Here is a 26,906-nt window from a genome sequence, read left to right on the forward strand (position 1 = left end):
ACTGATGAATAAAACATTATCAGATGCTTTGTTTGATCCCAACAGATCAAATATTTGATTTTGGATTCTGTTTTCTTTTCTTAACATTAAAAAAATTCTGCTTAGTGGAAATATGTAAGTCATTCAGCCTCCAAGATTATCTCTAAATTCACGTAAGCGTTAAGTGAAGATTGGACAGACAAATGAATAAAACTGAAAAAAATAAATTTTAGCAATTATTTCAACAGCAGAATTGATGACTCTTATTAAAATTATATTACAGAATCACAGAATCACAGAATATTAGGGGTTGGAAGGGACCTCTGTGGGTCATCTAGTCCAACCCTCCTGCCGAAGCAGGGTCACCTACAGCAGGCTGCACAGGAACTTGTCCAGGCGGATCTTGAATATCTCCAGAGAACGAGACTCCACAACCTCCCTGGGCAGCCTGTTCCAGTGCTCCATCACCCTCAGAGGGAAGAAATTCTTCCTCATGTTCAGACGGAACTTCCTGTGCCTCAGTTTGTGCCCATTGCCCCTTGTCCCGTCACTGGGCACCACTGAAAAGAACTTGAACCCATCCTTCTGACACCCACCCTTAAAATATTTCTAAGCATATATTAGGTCCCCTCGCAGCCTTCTCTTCTTCAGGCTGAACAAGCCCAGCTCCCTCAGCCTCTCCTCATCATCTTTGTAGCCCTCCGCTGGACTCTCTCCAGTAGCTCTTCATCTTTCTTGAACTGGGGAGCCCAGAAATTGAATGCAGTACTCCAGATGGGGCCTCCGTAGGGCAGAGTAGAGGGGAAGGAGAACCTCCCTCGACCTACTGGCCACACTCCTCCTAATGCACCCCAGGATGCCACTGGCTTTCTTGGCAGCCAGGGCACACTGCTGGCTCATGGTTAACCTGTCGTCCACCAGGACACCCAGGTCCCTCTCCGCAGAGCTGCTCTGCAGCAGGTCCGCCCCAAGCCTGTACTGATGCATGGGGTTGTTCCTGTCCAGGTGCAGGACCCTGCATTTGCCCTTGTTGAACCTCAATCAGGTTCCTCTCTGCCCAACTCTCCAGCCTGTCCAGGTCACGCTGAATGGCAGCACAGCCTTCTGGTGTATCTACCACACCTCCCAGTTTGGTGTCATCAGCAAACTTGCTGAGGGTACATTCTAACTCTTCATCCAGGTTGTTGATGAAGAAGTTGAACAAGACTGGGCCCAGTACTGACCCCTGAGCGACACCACTAGTTACAGGCTTCCAACTAGACTTGGCACCGCTGATGACAACCCTCTGAGTTCTGCCGTTCAGCCAGTTCTCAATCCACCTCACCGGCTACTCATCCATCCCACACTTCCTGAGCTTAAATTAATTATCCAATTATATGTAATTATATTATCAAAAAAAGCATCCTTGATTGCAGAAAAAGTATTGAACTTGTAAATATATCCTGAAACACACATACCAGAAGCATTAAGAATTTATTAGGAAATTATGTTTAGAAACATAAAGAGTATGTATAACACTACACGTCTTCTGGTTTTGGACTTAACTTTACACCCTCAATGTTTGGAGTTCCCTATTTTCTCAAAAAAAAAATGAAAACCACAGTGAATACATTTTTTGGAAAATATTTTTTATTATAAAATGTACAGTATATTGACCTTAATATTATAAAACACAGTAATGTATCAGAGTCTTGTAAAGACCAATAATTTATAAAATGAGACCAAGTTCATTGTTACTCTTTCTAGTCTCATAGTCTGATTTAAAAACTTATATAAAATATATAATGCATTATTTGACTGCAGCATCCTTAGTAGCTGGAAAAGGTTTGTTCATATGTTCAGGTAACTAATGTCTGCACGAGTTTTTATTAAAATAGATCACTCTTATTTGCTAAGTTAGTCTTTGATTTTGAACAGCTGATAGAATAACGAACAGAAAGGTTAGTAATCATATTCTATAAGGCTAGATTATGCAAAAGTGCTGCAGGGTATAAAGAATATTATGTTTTACTAAAGCACTTCTATCACTGCAGCTCCTTTATTAACAGTTAATACTCTTTGGTACTTTTAAGGTGCTTGTTAAAACAAGGAATAGCTTTGGACTATTGACAAGAATAGAGTACTTTAGGTCTCAGGTGCTATTGGATAGCATGAAAAACCACACTACACTGTCTTAACAATTTAAAGACCTTTTCCAACCTGTTAGTGTCCTCAATTTCAGTATGTCTACTGCCTCCTTTTATTGCAGGGACATACTACCATATTGAATACAGAAGCAATACACGTTGCATGAAAACAGGGGTGTTTTCTGCCCTCAGCCTTCCTGGCTTTGTTGGAAGCAGTACTTTCTGTGTTGCACTCGCTTGGCAGACTTGAACAGTAGTATCCAGCCAAAGGTGTTTGTTTGCATGTTAGAATATGTGTATGTAGGTTGTTTTCGAATCACTGCCTAGTATATTTTTAGCAGTGCATTTATAGAAGCCTGCATCCCTTTGGGTAGGCTGCTGGATGACTAATGACCCCTGAGGGTGGAGGAATTTGTTTCCATACAGTCGGGATTGAGCTCCTGTTGTCAGATGTGATTTGTCTGGAAGCTCCCATGTTATTTCTGCTTTAGGAATCCCAATGGCCATGCAGTTCAGTTTTACTGAATTTCCAGGCCTGGCATAGATGACGGGTGCTGGCTCACTGGTGATGCGGGGAGGATAGGCTATCACGATGACAGGCACATTCATAACAGAAGTGCCATACTCTGTGGACACCTTGCACAAGTAAGTGCCCCTGTCAAATACAGAAGCCTCGCGCACTGTCAGTGAGCCGTTCTCCAGCAGAGAGAAGCGACCCACAGCCTGGGGAGCATCCAGGACCATCCCATTGGGCAGTGTCCAGGAGATCTCTGTCCGCTGGTTTGGCTGAGTGATGCAATGGAGCTGCAGAGTTTCTCCATTGATGATGCTCACCAGGTTGTTGTACTGGTTGCTGATTTCTGGCCTGAGTCCCACCTTCAGGAAGACTACCCGTTCCACGTAACCTCCTGGGTTTCTGGCTGTACAGCGGTAAGTCCCAGCATCCCCAGCAGAGAGACTGCTGATGTGTAAGATCCCATCCCTCTTATGGTAAAATCTGTGCAGACGGCTGCCACTCGGCACTTCAGTGCCATTGGGAAGGATCCAGCTTGTGCTGGGCTTGGGGTTCCCCTGGACTGAGCAGTTCAGATTGATGCTGTGCCCAGCAATAGCAGTGATCCTTTCATTGACAGGGTCTCTGAAGGAGGGTTTTTCCAAATGGTCTGTGATGAGGAGCTGCACAATCAGTCTTGCTTCCCCTCCTTCATTCCGTCCGATGCATATGAGCTGCACTGCGTCTGTCTGCCTCACCCCTCTGATGTCCAAAGTACCATTGCGATGCACAGTGATCCTGTTCCCATAGTAGGGAGCTGGCAGGATTACTCCTTCTGGAAAAGCCCATAAGACTCGTGGAGCAGGGATTCCCTCAGCTTTACAGTCAATAAGTTTCCGGCTGTCCCGAATGGCTGTCTCCCTCACAGATGTTATTGCACTGAGATGACCATTGATTCTGGGAGGCTGAACGTTAACGTGGATCCAGACGGTTTTACGATCTTCTCCAGCGCTGTTCCGCACTACGCAAGTATAGTTACCATTGTCAGATCTTTGCGCCTTTTGGATGAGGAGGGTGCCATCCCTATATACCTGGTATTTGTCAGATAAGGCAGGAATGGGCCTGTTTGTTGGGGAGAGCCAGGTCACTTTGGGAGTGGGTTCTCCTTTGGCTTCACATGCTACTGTGACAACATCACCATAGGGTACATTAATAATGACGTATGTTTTGTTCCTGATAGTTGCAGGCTCGGCCACTACTTTGACCCGCACTTTCATCTCATCCTTCCCAATCTGATTCTCAGCATAGCAGGTGTAGTCCCCTTCCTCTCTCAGTCCAACGTCATTGAAATACAGGGTTCCATTATTAAAGACCACGTATCGCTTCGTTCGGCTGCCGCTGTCATCTGACTGCATGAAGGTATTGATCATGCTGCCATCTGGGAGACCCCAGGAGATCTCAGGATTTGGCAGACCTGTGGCTACACAGTCAACTTTCAGGTCCCCTCCATACCTGACCTTGTGGTTATTCTCATTTTTATGTTCTATTTTTGCTGGTTTCATCATCACGTTCACTCTGAGGACCACATAGTCATCCCCGATCTTATTGCGGGCCACACACAGATAGTCTCCTGCATCTTTATCTGTAACTGAATGGACAACCAAAGTCCCATTGCTGAATACCTTGATTCTAGTCTCCAAGTTACTGTAAGGAAAGAAGAAAGAACAGAACATGAGCTGCAAAATCACATTTTAGGTATTAATTATTGAGTGAAACTTTGGGAAAATCACCAACAACTCAACAATACTGAAAAAAAGGAGAGGAGTATTGCTATTGTTAGATAATTAGATGGTCTGAATTGTCCAAGACATTCACCATCAAAAAGCAAATGGAAAAAAATAATTCTACTCACTTGTAATGAAACAATTCTACCTTGTTCCATTCAATGACTTTAACAGTGTCTTTGACCATTAAACAATCATTAGATACCAAATGATAGTATTTTTGACTCTTCTGACTGCATGTAAAGTATTCTGCAGCATTCAAATACGGGATCTCTGAAAGATATACTCCACACAAACCTACATGTATCATAACTATGGAGTCTGACACTTCGGTCCTCAGCTAAAAACAAATACAGATGAGCAACTTCCTCTAGCATCAGGTATAACATTTTAAACCTTTAGAACAATCACAAAGAAGCAAAATATTGTTAAGCTTTGAAACATGGAAAAAAAAGATTTTCAATGTGCTAAAAATCTAGTATTCCTTTCCACTTCACTATGTAATTGGTGTATTGTGGTCAAAACTAACTTCCTCAGTAGCCTCAGTTTTCTCCCCAAAGAAGATCTCCTGTATTTGAAAAACAGCCCACACAAAGATCATGAGGGAAAATGAAAAAAAAAAAAGAGTATTTTGTTGCTATCGCTATGAGGGATAAAATGAGTTCTGGATTTTCTGCTATCTACAGGCTACCTAAATACATTTTTTGTCAATATGAAAAAAACAATGACTACATTCAGCTATGAAGAAAGTTGTTGACAAATGTGCACTTTAACTTCAGTACGTTTCTCGTCTATAGCGCTGAAAGAGTAAGTAATGAATAATTTATAGAGCAGGAATTGTGTTTTCAGCAAAGTCTTATGACAGTTATTGTAGATTTGGAGAAGTGATATTTTACTTCATATTGCAAACATTGGAGAAGTTATTGGTTTAGGCATTTATATGCAACTGGTTTTGTACAGACCTTACTGCAAGGTAACATTTATTTACGCAATGACGTTAAAATTATCATACTTACTTAAATAATTATAAGATGATTTCTTTGCCCCGTATTTACTGTGTATAATGATTTCTACAACAGATAAACAAAATTCAGTGATCCCATTTCTTCTGGAGAAAAGCGGGCACCTGTGCAACTGTATGCAGACTAAGCACATTGGAACAAGCAGTATACAAGTTGTATATCTTAACTTTTGCCGTTGGCCTTTTTACTACATTTACAAGTGGCTGTAAAAGACAAACAGTGGCAGCTTATCCTAAATGCTTGAAGCTGACTTTTTCAAGAGTACTCTTGCTTTCAAGAAAATTATGCTAAGTTATGACTTGATTATCTTTTACTATAATTTCAAATTCTTTCTTAAGGATTGGGGGCCTCATTCAAAACTCTGAGGAGTCAAGCATGAAACTTGTACAGATGTGAATGGTCTTTTCCCTAAGTTCATCTAAACTGTAATTTAGCTGTGACACCTCAAATAGTAATTTACCTGTGTAGGGAATCAATCATCCTTTTGGAAGGCAACCTCCATAATATCCGAGGCCAGGGGTCACCAGAAGCACTACAGTCCAAATGCAGGATGCTTCCATATGTTACGTCTGTCCTCTGAGGAGAGCTCCCAGTGATCTTGGCATTAGACGCATGCTTCTTCACCTGGAGTTGTATTGTTCTCCTGGCAGCTCCCACCATGTTAGCAGCAATGCACTCATAGGTTCCACTCTCCTTGGGGGAGACGTTGCGAAGATAAAGAGTTCCATTGGGAAAAACAAACAAATTCCCGTTGACAAACTGAGAAGGTCGGATTTGCGTGCCATCAGAGACCACCCAGCGGATGCTGGGAGAAGGTGCTGCTTTGGCCGTGCAGTGGATGTTAATACTTCTACCAAGGGGCAAAGAAATGTTCTCTTGCTTTTCCTGCTGGATGATGGGGGGTAAGGCTGCAATGTGCAGCCTCACTGCAATGCTGTCAGCTCCTGCAGCGTTGCTTGCTATGCATTTGTAAACTCCTCGGTCTGAAAAAGTTGCTTGCTTGATAGATAAGGTTCGATTTTCATGAAGCATTATCCTGCTTTCTGTGGTGGTGACTGTCTGCAAAATCTTCCTGTCTGGAAAAATCCATGAAATATGTGGGCTTGGGGTCCCACTAGCCTGACATTCCATTGCTATGGTCTCTCCAAAATAGACCGTGACATCTCGATAGCGGGAAAGCAAAATTTTGGGCTGGTGGGCTACAACCGTGAGTACAATGACCATTTTATCAATGCCATGCAGGTTCTGAGCTGTGCACAAGTACTGTCCACGATCCTGAAGTTGAACATTTCGGATAAGGAGGGTACCATTTTTCCAGACTTCAAACCTTTGTAACCTGGTGTTGGCTGTCATTAGAGCTCCTAGGAAGGTGAGAGGAAAGAAAGAAACAGAAAGTCAAAGGGCTTAAGACATACACCGTTGCATTGAAAAAGTCTTCTCTAAGATTTTAGATTTACTTAACAACAACTACAACTTCAGTGTATCACGTGACATTTCTCATGACATCTTCTGACACTCTCCATAGCTCAAATTAGTCTTTGTTTCTATTGCAGAACTAACCATACTAGCTTGCAAGTATGTACAGTGCGGGAACTTGTAAGGGCTTTATGCTTTAAGATTTCTTTTAAATCTTTACAGAATTTCCTTTTGCTTATGGAGATGACACACATCAATGTTTAAGGCAGCAATGCTAACAAACCCATACTCACAAGTGTTGTCATCATAAATTCTAATTGCTCTGAAAAATCAGAGTTGGCTGCTGTTCCCTCTTCAGAAAATAAACTCATAAAATGGTAGAGGTTTTCTTTTACTATAAGAAATACTACAAAATTATTTTTACCTTTAATGATTAGTTGCAATTAGTCACATTTTATCTATAATGATTAAATGAATCAGAAATTGTTCTTCAGTGTTTTGGACTATTCCTGCAATCATTACGTTTCTGTGCAACAAACCAAGTATCTGTACCCTTAAAAAAATCTATGGAAGAACACATTTTTCTCTCTCTTACCTGTAGAGACTTTTGTCCAAGTAATAAAAGGCTTGGGTTCCCCTACCGCATCACAAGGGATAAAAGCGTCTGATTCAGCAAGGGTGGATATGGTCTGAGACCCTTTTGTCACAATTTTAGGCCTTTCTACATGTATCCTGAAATTAGTGGAAGACTGAATTACAGTCAAATTGTGTGGCATAATGCCTCCCACATAAGGCACAGATGGAACTTTTTGATGACGATGATGGACACTTTTAGAAGGATGAACTGTAGTGGATATCTGTGGTTTTGTGTGCTGAGAGAGAAAGGTTGGAGGGGTAATCTTCAAAATTGCTGGTGGTGGTGATGTGGTGGTTGTGGCGTGCGGCACTGGAGGCCCTGGAATAGCTGTAGCTTTCTGCACTGTAATCCTGGTAGGGGAGACCTGGGCAACCTTCTCATTTGTGTCTTTCGGGATTGGTTGACTAGGGACCACTGGCTTAGGGTGCATATTTAAGTGAGGGAAAATCCTTGATCTGTTGAAAAGGAACGGCATTCTGGAACTGGGATAATACGGGATCCCTTGACTTGGCAGTCTTCCTGCTGTGCCTCTGTTATCTGGAACATAGTTATTTCCAAAAAATCTTGAATTAATACTGTATCTGTTCTGACCCTGATTGCTGAACTTGCTTGCAGTGAATGGATTTGTTTTGTGAAACAGAGAGGCTTGTGTTGGGGTAGTTGTTTCTCTCTGAGAGGCAAAAGATTTTTTGTCCTGGATGGTATGTGCTGCATATGCTGTTATCTCAGGTTTGTTTGTGTAGTGAAGAGGCTGTTGTGTTATAAAATAGTGAAATGAACCTTGTGTTACAATATATGGAGGCTTTACTGTGCCTCTTACTGGAACGTGCTTTGGAGGCACAACAGGCAGCCTTTGGTTTAGGCTTGGTAACATTCCAGCGGGTGGATGGGGAAGATTTCGATTTAGCAGTAAACTGTTGTTTGACTTGCTACTATACAACTCCTTGAATTGCTCCTCTTTCGACTGTATGCTAATCCTGTTTTGGCTAGAGGAAGGAGTAGGGTGTGCATTCCGTCTTGAGCTCACTACCATTTTATCACCATCTGCTTCAACTTGTTTTACTTCTGGGAACCTTTCTTGATTGAAGGCATTACTTTCCTCAGTGGTATAATGAAGAGGAGGCTGTGAAGTGCTTGAAATGGAAGGGAGAAGAGCGGAAAGTTTTATAAATGGAATAAATGGAGTGGATGTAGTCAGAGGCTTTTCAATTGTCTGCAAAGTGGGATCAGGATGAAACACATGTGACATAGCTTCCTTTTTGTCCAAGGAAGGCTTTGTTCCAGTCGGAGAAGCAACAGATATCTTTGTTTCTCTAAGTGGAAAAGCCTGCGTTTCTGTTGTGCCGAAGGAGGAGGGTGAAGTAATCCTCTCATGTTGCAGAGGTGGCTCAGTTATTGCTTGTGTTTCTAAAGATAAGGTGGGATTCCATGGCTCCTTTGAAACTGAAAGGTCTTTAATAACTTCCACTGTGCCAACAGGAATACTTAAGTCAGTTGTAGTGGGATATATCAGCTGGAATGTTCCAGCAGTCATTTCATTAACCACAACTTCTGAGTCAAACAGGATATGCTCTTCTTGAGATTCTGGTTTTGTAGATGGAATCAAGCTGTTCATATGGTCAGGAAAAGTTGTTGTGCGTGATTGTTCTGTCTTAATATCCATAGTTTTAGCATCTGCTTTAATCCCCTTCTCCTCAGATATATTGTCTAATGAGTGGTATGTTGGCATTTCACTTTGCTCTGGTTTCAGAGGTGCAATTGACTCTGTTGTGGGAACTGAGTCGTGTATGCCATATGATGATAAAATCATGATAGGTGCAGTCACTGGAACTGCCAAAGTTTCAGGAGCAGTAAAGAGTGTCACATGTTTTGCTTCAGGTGAAAAAACAGTAGGCCTAAAGAAGGAAGTTGTGACCACCTCTCTGAATTTGGTAATTTTCTCTAAGACAATTGGATCAGTAACTAACGAAGGAGTGAATTCCATATGCTCCTCTTCCTTAGCCTGTATTTTGACATTGTTTTTAAGATCAGAACTTTCAAGAGTTGCAGAAGAAGTTTTGGTCACAGTTTCTACTTCAGATGTCCTTGGAATGATAGGCATTGCCTCTGTGGTTAAAATAACAGGGGGAAACTGCTTTGGTCTTTGTCGGATTCTGTTTGGCCTCAATCTCCTTCTCCCATATGGCCTTTTTCTAGCATGCTGAGTAACAACTGAAGGCATGGTGTTTCTATAGGGAGTTGTTAGTGTGGCCACAGTGGTCAGTCTACTGATGGAAGAAGCAGTTTTTATCCTCTTTGCTGTTTTATGAAGAGCATTAGTACTATGCAAAATGAATGTGGGATTTGGTTTTGGAGTAGCCAGGTTTCTAGGTCCTCCTCCCTGAAAACTCTCTGCATAACTGCTGGACATGATTTCTTGAGTTACTGTACTCTTGTGGGTCTCAGGTTCGTCCCTGATCTGAACCCTGATGGGTGTAACAGCTGGAAAACTTGTGCTTAAGTCTGTAATTTTTGTCTGACCTGTGGATACTTCTTTGTGATGGTGTATCAAGTCATTGCTCTTTTCTGTAACAAATGGAGAAACAGATGAAGAAATGGTAGTAGTGCCTACAGAATCTGTTGGGATGATCTCATCCAGCTGAGAAGGTGTTAAAATTTCGGTGTCAACACTCATTGGATCCACTTCATTTAACGTCATACTTGTCTCCAAGACGCTATGAAGATCCACAGTCTGAGATTCAGCTAGGACAGTAGCATCAAGTGGTAGCTCAGCAAAAGCAGAGTGTTCCTCTGACACAGAAGATACAGTTCTACCTACATTTTCCACTGTGAATGAACTGCTCTGAGTATTAGGAAAGTTTGTTACAGTTGGTATGGTTAGAGGTTCTTCAGTGAGAGCATGGATATTTTCGTTGACTACAACTGAATCATCAGTCCTGACATCAAGATGCTGCTGGGCTTCGGGTTGCACAGTTGCAGAAACAGGACCCGATACAGGGATTTCTACAGAGTATACAGTTGAAGGTGTTTCTAAAGCCCTGTGGTCAGAGAAGGGTTCAGTTTCTGACCTCGTTAATATGGACTGGACTGAAAATGCTTTAGTGTTGTGGGAAACAGTGACTGAGAATGGCTCATCTTCACCCACAGGTGATGCATCAGCAGAGGAATCTACCACATCTGCAGGTGTCTCTGAAGGCGGGGGGCTGGCTACTGGATGTGGGACTGGAGTAGTTTTCTGCATGACTGATGGCAGTGCAGTTGTTAAAGAAATGGCTGTAGTTGTTGTTGTTCTAGCAAGATTCTTCCCGCGGACCTTTGCCAAAATGTCTGCCCAATGCTGTGGATTAATCTGCTTGCTTGCCATATTAATTCTCCTTCGAGATTCAAATACTCTCCGGCCTTCTGCAACATTGCTGTCTTGGGTTCTATCAGTACTTTTCCAGATTTTCATTTTCCTTCTGCCTTTCTTCCCCTTTTTAATTTGAGCCTCTGGCACCTGGTCACTCTTCTGTTTAAAGGATATTTCCCAGTCTTTCAGGCGGTTCTTTCTTCGTGGGAATTCATCCACCCCTCCTGTCCCTGATCCCTCTCCATCAGCTATGACCCGCCCTCTTGTTCTTGATGAACTTTTTGACCCTGGGCGCTTTTTTAGCTTTATCCTTTTAAATGACCTGTCCGACACCATTTTGTTTACTGTGACCCTTACAACAAACTGATCTGATCCCTGCTGATTGACAGCCACACATCTGTAATGGCCACTATCACTGACATGGCTTTTTGGAATAAGCAAAGTACCATTGCCCAACATATATCCTTTTGAAGAGTTTGATAAATCATTAAGTACTTGGCTGTTTGGAAGAATCCAGCTCAGCTGTGGCTCTGGGATGGCAACTGCATTGCACGGCAAAACTATTGGATCTCCAACATTTTTTTCAACTCTCACTACATCTGAATCAGCTATGTGAACAGCTGGAGGCTGCACTAGAAGTCTGTAAGGCATTATGTCCGCATCATCTCTCACTTGGGCAACACAGTGGTACAAACCACTATCAGTGTAACTCACTGCTTTGATTATTAGCTTGCCACTACTGAGAACGGAAAACCTACTGTCTTTCTGATTAAAGGGTGCCTGCAGTTTGGTCCCATCTGGAAAGAGCCACTGAATGGAAGGGCTCTCAGCGGCTTTCACACTGCAGCTCAGCTGACATTCTGACCCCTCCACCACGCTCTGCACTGTCCTTGTGCTCTGGTTTTGCTCTATCATTACCCAGCTTCTCTGCTTCCTAGTGTCTTTGGTACGAATTGTCTGAGAAAAGACAGTAAAAAAAGATAGGACCACTTTTTTCCCTGTACTCTGGCGCCTGTTTAACTGGATATTTATAAGAGGTTGCATAACCCAGGAAGGCTCAGTCAGTATTTGAGCTTTTACACCCGTGTAGTAAAGAGCATCATAATCTGAGCCTTGCCTGTACCGATAGCTTATTTTAGGCTCTTTGCTGAGCATAAGTTCCCTCTCTAATTTGACAGGTACTTCACTGTAATAAGCTATAAGCTTCCACAATTTTTCATAGTTTTCTCGATTCATTGGACATTCAAAATCCAGTGAAACTGTAGCATTTATATCAATCTCCTGAGTCTGGATTTGATTCCACTGAATTTTGGTAGAGTCTGTTGGCTTTTTGATTTCACAGTTCAGGTGGACTACATTGCCATGTTCATCAGTCATATTTAGAGTAATGTTCCATGGAGAGGACTGAAGCTCTTCCAGAGGAATTTCATAACTGTCACCATCATCTTCATCTTGAGTGCTGCTATTTTTCCTCAGTGAGGACTGAATGATAGGTTTTCTACAGGAAATATCTTTCAAGTTTTGAATATCTTCTTTCTGCAGCTGTTTTGGGCTGTTGCACTGAGGACAGAGCTGTCCCCCTTCATAGGCTTTGTCCTTTTTGCACTTTAAAACACCTGCAAGGCAAAAAAGGGGAAGAAACAAAAGACAGCCAAGCTGAAGAACTCTGTTCTATTGTTAGAGAACTCTCAAAAGTGCAAAATGGACCACATGAGGAACAGATTATGGCACACGACATGTTAGGCAAGGCTTTTGACATGGCACCTCTTTGTTTTCAGTAGAATGGGTGCCTGATTTTCAAACTGACCACAATTTCTTCTGACTTTAATGAATACTTCATCCTTTTGAAAATTAGATTCACTGCCTCTGAACAAAATGGCTAGAAATTGAAGTGTTCAGAGCAACATTTTTGAGTAAAAAGCTATGCTGTGTCAAAAAGTCTGCATCTGTACAGTGACAGCCTACCCATCTAACTTGCAGATCTGATGTGAAGAGAACTGGGTCCTACCAGCTTTCAAAAATGTAGCATTTGCCTGAGAAATGCTGGACTTCGTTATTAGATAATCCAGGAAGCTTTTTATTTTTCTTTATTCATTAACCACAGTACCGGCAATACACAAAACATTCTACTGTAACTATCAAAATCTGCTGACTAGTTCCTGCACTTACAAGCTATTTGTCAGCAGCAAAAAACCCAACAGTGTCACTTCTTTCCTGACCTCTGAAATCACTGTAAACTCTGTAATGATGAAATAAAAACTAAAACAGAGAAGGAGCACTAAAACAGGAAATGATAGCCTTGACTCCTCTCTTCTGTCAATGCCAGAAAGCCTCTTGTCTGCAAAGTAACAGTCATATATTTATTACACTGTTCTGCTGACTAGAATGTCTAATGTCCCCTTACATATTTAGTTTGGAAACATGTTGTAAATAAAATGTTTTCCAGTTATTCTCAGAATAAGTGTCATGCTGATCACTCCTGAGGAATGAGGGATCTTTGAATTAACAATATACGGGTGGGTTACAAGTCAAAATGCTAGAACGGTAAAAGAGTGGCAAAATTTCATACCATTTTTTAATTGAAAAATCTATGCTTTGCTGGTCTGACAAATCAGTTTTCTCGAGAAGTTCTCACAAATGAAGGATTTAACTGAACCAGTCTATCACTTGCAGATTCAAACATGAGGTTTCAAAGATCAGGAAAGCATGCTTCATGACAGAACTGGCCCACAATCAACTTGGCAGTGGCCACACTGGTCTGAAGAACTTTAATAACTCTGTCTGGACAGAATTCCCAAAAAAGTTAATGTTATATAAGGATACAAAAACTGTCACACATGAAAATTCCATGGATAAATTCTTTTCTCTTTCCAATAATCACTACCGTTGTAGTGTAAAAAGGGAATCAATATGAAGAAGAGAAGGTTCCGGGGAGACCTTCTGGCGGCCTTTCAGTACTTAAAGCGGGCTTATAAGAAAGATGGGGATAGATTTTTTAGCAGGCCCTGTTACAATAGGACAAGGGGTAATTGTTTTAAAGTAAAAGAGAGTAGATTCAGACTAGATTTAAGGAAGAAATATTTTAGGACGAGTGTGGTGAAACACTGGAACAGGTTGCCCAGAGAGGTGGTAGATGCTCCATCCCCGGAAACATTCAAGGTAAGGTTGGATGGGGCTCTGAGCAATCTGATCTCATGGAAGATGGCCCTGTTCATTTCAAGTGTGTGTGTGTGGGTGGACTAGATGACCTTTAACGGTCCCTTCCAACACAAACTATTCTATGATTCTATGATTCTAATTGGATGAAAATGCTAACAAGCCAACACTGCACAAGGAAAGAAAGTTCATCTAATATTTCATTGTTATAACTTACAGTGCAACTTAAGTACACCTAATACGTATACTCATTCAGATCAAGGAGAGTATATAAAAATATTAAAATGTAAGTTAGCAAATATAATATCAAAGTTGGATGCCTCAAGTATCAGTTCAGGCTGTAACACTTACATTACACATTCAAGTATCACTCACTCTTGAAAGTATTGTCCTATATCTAAATGCAAAACTACGATGAATTGCATATTCCAAGATGACAAGACCCACCATCATCTACCATACATGCTCCAAATCATTATATAAACCTTGTGACTCCAGCACTCATTTGAGACATCTTCATTTGCAATTAAATGACAATTAACAGACCAGTTATTCTAGCAAAAAAAAAAAAAAAGAAGCAGGACTGTAGGTGTTCTTTAAAATATTTAGAACAGATTTGCTCCATAATAAAAGGAAGTTGTGGTCAATGAAGAAACACAGATAGACATGAAGGATGCATATTACATAACAGCCTTAACATTAATAGCATTAAAGTTAAAGGACTCATCCAGGAATTTGGAAAGCTGATTTCCATTTCTTCCTTAGCCAAACAATTTCAAATCCAATGTTACCACCTCCCACGAGAGCACATAGTTACTAGCTTTGTTGGTTGAGAACAACTGCCAGCCCTTAATCAAAGGTGTACCACGGTGCAAAGGAACACACTAAGAGGTTATAACCTATCTCCTCCTTCCAGTTACAAACTTCACTATCACTTTTTCCATCTTGAATGTAATGGCTAATTCCTTTGTTGTTGAATACATATTTTTAGCTAGTGACACACAGCTGCTTCCTCTTAACACTGTTATTTAAGTACATGCATTTATTGAATGGTAATGGAACGTAACGTTGTACATAGACATCATGTAAATAATAATAGTCAGGAAATAACCAAATCATCCATACGCAAACCAGGAAAAAAAAAAATCTAACATTATGAGTTGAAGAAGCATTGGTATTTTTGCTCTTACCTCCGGAAACTTCATTCCATTCAAGGAGCCACTTTAAACTGCAGTCACAGGCCCACGGATTCCCATGAAGATAAAGATTTTCCAGCAGTGGCATACCTTGAAACATCCCTGCAGGCAAGGTCCTAAGAGCATTTTCAGATAGGTAGAGATGTCTTACTGTTGACAGTTTGAAATAATCAAGGACCATAAATGTTGAAAATGTGTTAGGGTGAAGCTGCTGGAGCAGATTTCCTTCTAAGTGGACCAGTCTCAGCGAAGTTAATCCATTAAAAGCATTTGGATGAATGAACTCAATTCTGTTGTGGTCCATGTGCAGTCTCATTAAGCTTGAAAGTCCTTGGAGAGTTTGGCCAGTTATGACTTTCAATTTATTGTAACTCATTTTGAAAACCTGAAAAAAAAAATAATAAAAGAGATTAATTTTGTTTTTTGATCTAAATCCAAACAGAATAGCAAGCAAGCAGAAGCTTTCCTCCCACACTCAAATATCCCTTGCACTGCTGCAAAATTATAAGCTGGCCAAAGAGGAAGAATACAACTGAGTATTAGCTGGCATTATCAGGTATGACATAAGCATAGATAATAGATCTCCAATGTATTTGGGGGGGAAATGGTATTCTAATCTTAAGAAAGGTACTACAAAAAACACTTATATTTGTCCTCTGTTCTTCATGGAAGTTAGAGTTTATGAAATTTAGGAAGATCTGACCATTACCTGTAGAGACACGAGATCTTTCAAAGCACCATTAGGTATATTCTGAATGTCATTTCCATGAATCATGAGCAATTCCAGTTTTGTAAGTCCTGCAAAGGAGTTTTCGTATATAGACTGTATACTGTTAAATCTGGGGAAAAAAATTACATGTGCAGTTACATTTTACACACTGACTGTCATGGACTGCAGATTTAAAATTAGTATAACCTAACTTTCAGGAAAAATTGGAGGGATCTTCATGCATTGCCAAAGGGCCAGAAATTACTGAAACATTCCTACAAGGCCAAGTATACTTAGTTCATGTTTACATTAAGACTTCTTTTAACTCAGTTTGCACCACTTTAGCCACAATTTAGGAGTAAGAGTAATAAATAGGCGCTTAAGTTCTAACAGTTGTCAGTCTGTTTTTCCATGCAGCTCGGTTTACGGAATGGTCATAAATTAACGGCCTGTAGCCAACCGATGATGCTATGGAGCCTGGCAAACTCGAAAGGGTGCAGTGTTGCCAAAACAGCATCTAACAATAAATGAATAAAGATTTGGAGAGAGGACATTAAAAATTGATATCTCCCAAACAGCACGAGAAGCAAGCAGTCCCATCCTGCTTCACTTACTGTTACAACAGTAATTGGCTACATGAACTAATTACATAAGATTTAGGAACTGACCTTGCAATTATGTAATTTGAGCCTAGAAATTCTTTTAGAGAAGCAATACAGAAAATCTACTCTTTGAAAACAATTCAGTTTCACTTCAGACAAATAAATCAGATTTTATTTGCCAACATGGAAGCCTAAAGTTTGGCAGCCTAGTTCTACATTTGGGTTTTCCATATGTAGACACAAAATTAAACATATGACATAATCCAGGCACGAAGTCTCTAAATTAAGCATCAAATTTTAAAGATTTTTCTTATTTTTTAACACTTTCTAGAAAGGAAGGGAAGAGATAACGAGAAATTAAAATACTTTGAATGTGGAGCAAATTCATTTAGATCTTCACCATGTTACCTGAAGATTCTGAATTTTCTAAAAATTTAGACTACTGTTTTGATATTTTTAGTCCTACTAAAGATCTACTAGGCTTATAGTAGTGATCCTAGTAAAATTTCTTATTTTAATATCAGCCTTTCTAAAAAATATGAACTTCTGTAACTAAGAAAATGTCCTAAATTATTTCCAGTTAGGAAAATAATCTTTACCTCTTAAACCTATAGCATCTTAACATAGAAATATGGTAAAAGCTTTTTTCCAGAATGAAAGAAAGTCAACGACAGATAGTTAAGACTGTTTGTTCCTGGGAAAGGACACAACTTGGACAATGTCATTTGTAGTGATGAAATACAAAAACAGGGAAGGGGTTCTATGCTAGCAGTATCAAATAATGTACCTTTATTAAAAAACAGCCAAAACACTTAAATAACTTAGAAACCTACATCCCATTATCAAAAGCAATTTAGGTACAGAATTTGCCATAGGATGTTGATGTATGGGGGAGAGGTGACTGTGAATATGTGTGGGTTTGAACGTGGGAGGAAAGGAAGGCATTTTTGCCTCAAAAATGGCATGAAAATACAGATTGCTGTAATACAGATTTACTGAGTAAAAGGGCATTGTGAGACTAATATTAGGCTTTAAGTGGATAAAGTGCTGGTGGATAGACATTTTAACTACAGAGAAGCAAAAAAAAAAACCCAGTTTCCCTACTGTCAGTCACTGCATGATCAATCACATCTTGCAGGCTTTGGGGCAGTCGGGGTGAGTTCATACCAGGTAGTGAGGCAGCTCTGCTATCAAGCAGAAGAGGACCGTGACTTTTGCACCATGGCATGCCACATAATGACTCTATACAGCACTTCAGTGATATGCAGCATACCAACCATCCCTGCCTTCTTGCCTCACAACCTGGCAGATAAATGAGAGCTGGCAACACCCTGGCAGACTAAAGTGAGTTGGAGTCTGAGCAATCTCTCCCCAGAACATTGATGTCTGATTATATTGTGCTTAAGTTCCTCGGGGGGGGGGGGAAAAACCAAAAAAAACAACTCCAAAGGCAATGGAATAACTTTGGGTTTACTGTATTGCTTTAAGATATGCTATATCTCATCCTTCTCCAAAATGCTACGTGGCTACATTAGAGAATTTTACTCCTACTATATTTTTTTACATCAGGTATAATATTCATCATTTAGTAGAAATCCCGTAGCAGGTTTAATTCAGTATAGTTTTTTATACACTATAAAAGACTATGTATACCATTTGCCAGGAAGAACTGACACTGCGATATAAATGTATATTCAAAAACAACAGTAACTTTTCTTTGAAACATGAGGGTTACACTTAAACTTTCTCCATGCCGGTAACTGCAGTGTTTGAAGCACAGCACCTGCAAGTCACCACCCATCTCTGCAATTCCACTTAAGAAGTACGCGCAGAGATCCCAGTAGGCCGCGCGTATGCGGAGCATTCCAGGGTTCCTCACCGAGAACGAAAAGCTGTTTGCTATGAACCGCCATACGCACCCGAAATTGACTCTTTCCACGTGTTTCGCGATCCCTGCCGGCACGGCTGCCAGGGAGCGGAAGGTGCAGTGGACCTCGGTGGGGAGGTAGCAGGCGCAGGGCTGGGGGCAGCCCAGGGCGCCCGGCGGCAGCCCCAGGATCAGCACCACGGAGAGCGCCGCCGCCGCCCGCTCCCCCATCTTGTGGCGGCCTCCCCTCGCCTCGCTCCTGCTGGGTCGCACGGGGAGGGGGGGGGGAGAAAAAAAGAGAGAAGGAACGGTGATGCTTCAAATCCTTTCGAACAGCTTGGCAAACCTAGCGATGCTCTGCAGAAGGGCTGTAGGCAGTCATAGCAAAGGTCCGTTGGAAAGAGGTTTTCTTTCCTCCACGTCATTTGACAATTCAAAGTTAAAAAGTCCCCCGTAATTCAGTTCTGCTACCCCACTAAATACCTGTTCTGCTAAAGTCATGCTGTCTCTCCACGGCAATAAATGTTGTAGCTTTGCTCTGTGTGCCAAGGGTAGTACTGGTCTCACCTCAAAATTAGAAAACTTCAAGGGAAGCATCTACTTCAGTCAAACTGCCACGGCTCCCTCTACAGTCAACGCAAGAAAAAAAGGTACCCGTATTCACCTGAAGGTGCATGATATCAGGTATCTGCCTGATCGGATACCTAGGAACAGTACAAATCGGCCTCTTTAAGTCCCATAATTAGCTAACTCACCTAGCCTAGCTGCCTACTTTTTACACAGGCTGCTGACTTCCCAGAGGGTGAAATGTGGCTGAGCGAATCCCGTTCACAGCGTGTATGGGAAACGGCATCACTGAGAGAGAAGGAGAGCAAAAGAAAGAGTTGGCTGGCCATAGATCTGGACTCTGTCATCCTTTGCCACGCACTACTCTGCGATGCTGGGTGCGCTCTTCCTTTGCAACCTGAACCAGACGGGAGCTACGAATGAGCAGAATTGATAAAACTTGACAACTTTAGAAGCGTAAGCACAGACCTCAGAGGAAATGTAAGCAAGAAAGTTTATGTGTATATTTATAATCTTGCCTTGTCTATCAACACTCAAGTTCAGATTTTCACACCTGTGTGTCTATATCTGGATGGCTAGACACGTGCAGAGTCATTTAAAGACGCGCACTGTGCTAGAACAGACAAGAAAACACAGCTGTTACTGACCTTGAGCACTGATGGTTTCTGAAACCAAAATTATCTGTGTAGATATCTGATTGCAAGATTAAGCAGCCTAACTTTGGAGAAATGAGCTTGAAATATCCCTATTCTTGCCCCTGCCACCAGAAGAATTTGAAAGCTCTTCAGACTAAAGCCATACAAGAACGCAGGCTACTGTTAGTAACCGAATTTTAGTATCCCCGCTCTTGTGCAACAGGGTGACAACGACGGAAAGGCATTCAGTTCCACTAGCTATTATTAGTTCCACTGGTTATTGCTTTGAGTATGAAAGTCAGATTTCCTCGGATCTGCTAGCAACGAGACGCACATTTTTTTTCTCAGACCGTCATGTGCAAACCATTAGAGTTCAAAGGAGAGGCTCCTCAGGATGAGGAGGTTTCTCAAATATCTGCGGTCAAGTTAATGAGACATTTACCATTCTTTTACAAGACAAATAGCTTTTAATTTGGGTAAGAACATTCAAGTGCTGTTTTCCTTAACGTTCTCTTTAATGAAAACTCCCTTCAAACTACGTCCCACCCATTTCAGCTCCTTTTGGGAGGGGGCACCGCGTTTCCTGGCAGGAGGTGCCCGCCGAGGTTAATGGGAAATTGTGGCGACCGGTGAGGAGCTGGGGAAGAGCAGGCCGGAGCGGCTGACCCATGCCTTGCCCGGGTGTGGAGCGGCCGTGGCGGAGCACGGGGCCTTCACTGCCCCCGCAGAAGCCGCTCGGTCCCGGGGGGACACGGCGAGGCCGCGCCGGCTCCCACCGCCCTGCTGCCAGGGGGAGCCCTAGAGCGCCCCCCCCCCCCCCCGCGCCGCCCGCCATTGGCTGGCTCCACCGCCGCTGCGCAACGCGCTCAGCCAACGGGCTGCGGCGCGGCAGCGGAGGGGCGGCGGGGGGCGGTGGCCGCCTGCCGGGAGGCGGGGTAGGGCGGGGGCGGGGCCCGGGGCCGCGGCACCGCCCGCCCCGCGGGGAGGTTTGCGTGGGCGGGGGGGTCCCGCGCGGCGCTGTCCCCCCCCGCCGGGCCGGGCCGTGCGCCAGCCGCGGGCACGCAGGAGGGGGCCAGGCGGGCGCCGATCCCCCCCTCGGTTCCTTTTTGCCGTCCCGGAGGACAGGCGCTTCCCACCGGGGAGGAATGTCCCCGCCGCGCCGAGCAGCGGGAGCCCGGCAGCCGGGCAGCCGCGCCGCTCCCCGCCTCCTCCCGCGCAGGGACCCTCACCCCCCCCCAAGCCGCCCCCCGCCCCAGCCGGGCCCTGGCAGCCGCCACCGGCTGTGCGCGGGCTCCTTACCTGCAGCCGGGCGCGGCGGCCTCAGCGGGCGCTGGCCGCCGCTCCCATGCCCCCGGGGGGCTGCGGGCGGGCGGCGGCGCGGGGCGCGGCGGCGGGCGGGCGGTGGCTACCTGGCTCCCGGCCTCCCGTCCGGCACCGGCTCGCCCGGGCTCATCGCAGCCCGCGGCGGCCCGCCTCGACGCCGCCTTAGGGCTCCTCATCGCCCGTCATCCTGCGGGATCCGCCGCCCCGGATGGGTCCCCCCCGAACACGCATAGGCGACGCGCGGCAGCCGGGCAGGTCACCGCCTGGGGCGGGGGGTCTAGCCGCCGCTGCCGCCTCCGAGCGCTCGCCTTCACCGGTTCCCCCCCACCAGCCGTCCCCGCGGGAAGCCGGAGCGCCGCGGTCCCTCAGCCCCGGCGGGAGCCGAGCGCGTCGCTCCGGGCGTTGCGGGACGTCCGCGGGCGAGCGGGCGGGCGGGCGATGAGGGCGGCTCCCCGCCGCTTTCCGGGCTGCCCGGGCGCGCAGCCTCCCGCCGCCCGCCGCGGCATGGGGACGAGGGGCGCGGGGGGCCGGGCCGGGCCGCCGCGCTCCGCTCCGCCGCTCCGCTCCGCCCGCCTCCCCGCGCCGGGCGCTGTGCAGGGGCCGGGCGCGGCGGAGCGGCTCCTCTTGCCGGGTGGGCGGCCCCTCCGCGGGGGGGGGGTGGGGGGTGGCTGCGGGCGGGACCGCGCCGGGGGCGAGCGGGGGGCGCCGGCGGCGGCGGGGAGGGCCGCGGGAGCGGCGGCTGCAGCCGAGTGAGGCTCACGGAAAGTTTGTTTGCGGGGCCGGGGCGGAGCCGGCGCTCCGAGGGCGCTCAGAGCCGCAGCTCACGCACACGGACACGGACACACGCACACACACACTCACGCACACGGGGCCCGGCGCGGAACCCCGAGGCTGGAGCAGCCAGCCGGGGTGGCTTAGTCTTCCCACGGCGGCACAGGCTGCGGGGGAAGCAGCTGCGGAAAGAACCAGCCTCCCCGCGACCCTGACCGCCTTCCCGCACCGCGCTGCCGCGGAGCCGCGTCTCCAGCCCGCAGGCGAGGCGTTGGCCTCCTGCATCACGCCCGAGGAAGAGGCACGCAAATAAACGCGTGTGAACAGAGAAATCTCGAAGCTGGAATGGAGGGGCAACGGCGACAACATGGGAAAAGGCGGCAACCGGTAACAGAATGAACCAGGCTGGATGCAGGCTTGGTCGTGAATTGCCTTTTACTTTTAAAATCCACTAGAGAAGCAAACTTCGATTCAGAACTGTTAAATCATTAACAATCCTCTCCTCGATTTCCCTCCTGTATTAGCAATTTTTTTCAGTACACAAAAGTAAGCCTACCTCCAGTCAAGTGAAAAATGCACCATTCCGGTACTGCATAAGACCACGAATCATCGTCTACTTGGTTCTACTGCGCGTCTTAGGGTAAACCCAGTTTTCTGTTCTCTGTACAGTTGATGTAGCAGTTACCCTCACCTGTGCCAGAAAAATGTAGAATGCAGTCTTTCAAGACACAAAAGAGCAGTAGAAATCAGTATAGATCCATCTTAAGCAGTAAGAATCCTTCTGAGTTTTGGCAGGGAGCTTTCAAACTGATCAAATTCAAGAAGGACAAGTGCAGGGTCCTGCACCTGGGCAGGAATAACCCCATGCACCAGTACAGGCTTGGGGTGAACCTGCTGCAGAGCAGCTCTGAGGAGAGGGACCTAGGTGTCCTGGTGGACGACAGGTTAACCATGAGCCAGCAGCGTGCCCTGGCTGCCAAGAAGGCCAATGGTCTCCTGGGGTGCATTAAGAAGAGTGTGGCCAGCAGATCAAGGGAGGTTCTCCTGCCCCTCTACACTGCCCTAGTGAGGCCCCATCTGGAGTACTGCATTCAATTTCTGGGCTCCCCAGTTCAAGAAAGATGAAGAGCTACTCGAGAGAGTCCAGCGGAGGGCTACAAAGAGGATGATGAGGGGACGGGAGCATCTGTCCTAAGAGGAAAGCCTGAGGGAGCTGGGCTTGTTCAGCCTGCAGAAAAGAAGGCTGAGAGGGGACCTTATAAATGCTTATAAATATATCAAGGGTGGTTGTCAGGAGGATGGCGCCAGACTCTTTTCAGTGGTGCCCAGCGACAGGACGAGGTCTGTCCTATGCTTCAATTTGTTGAATCACAGAAAGTTCCATCTGAACATGAGGAAGAACTTCTTCCCTCTGAGGGTGACGGAGCACTGGAACAGGCTGCCCAGGGAGGTTGTGGATTCTCCTTCTCTGGAGATATTCAAGACCCGCCTGGATGCGGTCCTGTGCAGCCTGCTGTAGGCGGTGCTGCTTTGGCAGGGGGGTTGGACTAGATGACCCACAGAGGTCCCTTCCAACCCCTAATGTTCTGTGATTCTGTAACTCCACCTCCAAGGTAGGTAAATATAGTGAATGGCATTACATTCCAGACCGTAAAGCTGTGGCAAGCATACCCTCACCAAAGTAATACTAAGAATCATAATCTGAGTTAACTAACCATTTTAGGCTTTGAAATCTGTAACAAGTGTGATTATTGAAAAGTCAGGGGGGAAGAAACCTCTTCAACTGTTGGCGATAAGCTGCTTCCAGACTCAGAATCTGGACAAGTCGTACCTTCCAAACGCACTAATGAAGATTTGCTTTCAGGAAAAAAGCTCATAGCTGTGCATTTCTTTGCAGAACTTACTATGTGTTGTGGTTTAACCCCAGCCGGCAGCTCAGCCCCACCCAGCCGCTCGCTCACTCCCCCACGGTGGGATGGGGGAGAAGATCAGAAGGGTCAAAGCACAAAAACTTGTGGGTTGAGATAAAGACAGTTTAATAGATAAAAGAAAAGGCACGTGCGAATCCAAAGCAAAACAAGGAATTCATCCACTACTTCCCAGTGGCAGGCAGGTGTTCAGCCACTCCCAGGAAAGCCAGGCTGCATCACACGTAGCAACTACTTGGGAAAGCAAACGCCATCACTCCAAACATCCCCCCCTTCCTCCTTCTTCCCCCTGCTTTTGTTGCTGAGTATGACGTCATGTGGTGTGGTATATCCCTTTGGTCAGTTGGGGTCAGGTGTCCCAGCTGTGTGCCCCCCCAGCCTCCTGTGCACCCCCAGCCTCCTCACTGGTGGGGTGGTGTGAGAAGCAGAAAAGGCCCTAACACTGTGCAAGCACTGCTCAGCAACAGCTAAAACACCCCTGTGTTATCAACACTGTTTTGGTCACAAATCCAAACCACAGCACCGTACAAGCTGCTGTGGAGAGAGTTAACTCCATCCCCGTCAAAATCAGTACATTTTGAAAAAAAACTTGTCGGTTAGTTTGATGAAGACTAGATTAAAAAAAAAAAACAAACAGCCCTCAAGGAGCAGAACTCTTTGATTCTTGTGCACCACAGAGAATGTTTCCAACATGCATCTTTGCTCAATGTGCAGTATTTGGTCTCTACTAGTGTACCGTCTGATCCCACTGACCTATCCCAGCAAAATCACAGTGTGTAGAGCCAGTTTATATGCAGCCAAGAAAAATCTGAATTTGCTGAGGTCTGTTTGAAGCCAACGACATTTTATCCTCACATGTAATCTGATATCCTATGATGACAGTAGGAAGAAATTATTTCGCCCGAATGCAAGTCGTTTTTTGAAGAAGTGGCACATGCTATATACAGAAAAGCTTTTGCAGATGGCCTATTGTAGGACTCAAAACTTTGGAAAATGAAGAAGATCTGCTTTTTCATAGCTAATAATTCATAGCTAGTTCATTCATAACTATTAATCCTTTACTCAGATATTTTATCAAGCTCAAACTAGCGTGTGAAGAGTGTATTGCTATTGCTATTACTTCCACTATTACTCAGGGTGATTTCATTTAAACAATCCCTAAAATGTTACTTTCCACTCCTTATAGTTAAAATAATACCATTATCATTTTCACTTTCTCATTATGACCCTACTGCCTTTGGGTAGACCAATTTGCTCTAATGCCTCCTTATCATAGCTCATAGCTACAGAAGTATTATTGTTAAGTACATGGTTTCTCTGTTACTGGGAGGAGAGCTATTTAAATACCCCAGTGATACATAGAGGAAGTTGCGGTAGCCCTTTACACTTAATATGGTATGTTCATTCTGAAAATTAGTGAAATTAAAATAAATCACATAGTAGGACCAAGAAGTAGAAATCTGCACAACTGAAATGGGAAGAAAAAGGTGCAGAACCCCAAAATGCTAGGTCTACACAGTGAATTCTTCATTACTTGGAGTTTGAAATTTGAGAAGAAAGTTCATTCAAAAAGTTGTGCTAAAGTTTGAGAGCAAGTTTTTAAACAGTTATAAATAAATATGAGAATAAAATATTACGGTGACATTCGAAAATAATATCTCTAACCTGATGTTCGCTGTCTTCAACATAACTAATTTTTCAGATAGCAAAAGTTGATACCAACCCATATTGTTGTACCGCGTATTAGCAGTAAATAGACCAACAGTTCACGAGCTAAAACCATACTACTTTAACAACAGAGGCCACCCAGCTCTATTATACAGTTTTATCTTATTGCAAAGTTTTACAATTTTTTTTATGGAGTCCATTTGAATCCAGTTAGCGAAGTATTAGAACGAAAACTGTTAAGGGCAGGAGTTTTTTTTATTTTATATGTAATTTATATGTAGCAGATACAATTAGGGAGTTGGCCGTAAAAGATTGTCCATGGTAGGGAACTCGTAGATGCTGCATAGGCCTGGGCCACCCTGTGGTCTCAGTATTTTTTGTAGTTTGAGGTTTCAGTTATATTGCAACGGGAAACATTTACTGGTGTGTAGATTGACAACTGTTGTAAATCAGTATAATTCCTCAGATGTCAATCAAGTGATGCTAGATTGTCTGGTAGCTGTTGCAGGAAATGTTTGGAAAAACTCTTTATAAAGTCTATGTTGGTTAAAGTTTTTATGCAGTGGGTAGGGACAGGCAGAGCAAATAAATGATGAAGGTAGTCATCCATGTCACTGATAGGTGCCATTTCATCTTTAGTACCTGCTGTTTACACATTGTTTACAAAGTGGTAGAAAAAAGCCTCAAATGAACAAGGAAAGCAGAGTAGAAATACCAGGGGGCTGTAGGGAGCACAAGGTGAGTTTCTGATACAGCTGTTTCTGAAAGACAGCCTAAAGGTAAAAGGCTGCTCACATGAATGAGAACCTGTGTGTTGCAGGAGGGTGATGACAGCAAACCAATGGCATGCTTTTGGACAAGACAGGGAGGCAGTGAAGGGGAAATCAAAGATGGCAGTTTGAGAAAGGGTATTATTAGAGAGAGCTATCTTCCTTATTTTCACTGTCCTTCACTAACTGTGAAATGCCTTGACTTTGTTCAGATCAGCGATGTTTGAGGGAAACTTCCATCAATATCACTAGCCTTGCGGTCAGCTGGCTCACAGCCTTAGGAGTTACCTTCTCCTCTCAGTCAGAGCCAACGTCAAAGTAGGCTATTGGCAACCAATTGTAGCACTGCTGCTCTCTCAGAAATGAAGTTTTGGGTTTTCTAGGAACAGGTTATCTTGCCTGAGTTCTCTTGCCTAAGTATTTATGACAGTTTGGATCAAGGAGGCCAAAAGAAGGACAGAAACAGAGCTTAGCAAGATACGCAACGGTAATTTGTAGGAAGCACATCTATACAATGGTGGCCTGCAGACACCAAGTTGGAACATCTGGAATGAGGGTGGAGTGGGATGAGGTTCTGGGGATTTTAAAGAATAATTTCTCTGTTAAAAAAAGAAACTATGTATTTACATTTAATAAAGGCACCAACTACATTTGTAGTAGTTGAGGAGAAGTAGGGAAATGCAGTATTATTCAGATTTTACAGGTATCGGTATAACCTAATTTTCAGAATAATGGGCATTTGCTTCAGTCATAGTCTTACAAATCTTATCAGTCAAATATTGTGTTTTACAAGGTATTGTAGTCTTAAAAGCCTACAACTATTACAGAAATGGGAGCGCATGAACTGATAACTGTAAATGACTGAAAATCAGAAGGATTTCATAGTCTGAAATCTGAACACCATTGTA

At 44.2% G+C, this 26,906-nt stretch overlaps 1 protein-coding gene across 1 annotated transcript; it reads right to left on the reverse strand.

Moving 5' to 3' along the window:
* Positions 1–1,625: 1,625 nt before the first annotated feature.
* On the reverse strand, positions 1,626–18,567 carry MXRA5 (matrix remodeling associated 5). The gene is made up of 6 exons (XM_009931169.2): positions 18,389–18,567; positions 15,868–15,997; positions 15,153–15,543; positions 7,416–12,422; positions 5,865–6,765; positions 1,626–4,302 (listed from the first exon to the last, which is right to left on the reverse strand). Exons 1-6 carry the CDS (start codon positions 18,565–18,567, stop codon positions 2,391–2,393), a joined length of 8,520 nt encoding a protein of 2,839 aa, XP_009929471.2. The 3' UTR covers positions 1,626–2,390.
* Positions 18,568–26,906: the final 8,339 nt, after the last annotated feature.

The sequence above is a fragment of the Opisthocomus hoazin genome, chromosome 1 (genome assembly GCF_030867145.1).
Source record: "Opisthocomus hoazin isolate bOpiHoa1 chromosome 1, bOpiHoa1.hap1, whole genome shotgun sequence".
In the NCBI taxonomy this organism is placed as follows: Eukaryota; Metazoa; Chordata; class Aves; order Opisthocomiformes; family Opisthocomidae; genus Opisthocomus; species Opisthocomus hoazin.

Coding starts and splice junctions, on each gene's coding strand:
- MXRA5 (XM_009931169.2), bottom strand. CDS start 18,567: ATGGGGGAGCGGGCGGCGGCGGCGCTCTCCGTGGTGCTGATCCTGGGG. Junction 15,998..18,388: donor GTGGAAAGAGTCAATTTCGG/GTGCGTATGGCG, acceptor TTTTTTCCCCAG/ATTTAACAGTATACAGTCTA. Junction 4,303..5,864: donor ATGATTGATTCCCTACACAG/GTAAATTACTAT, acceptor CTTTCCTTACAG/TAACTTGGAGACTAGAATCA.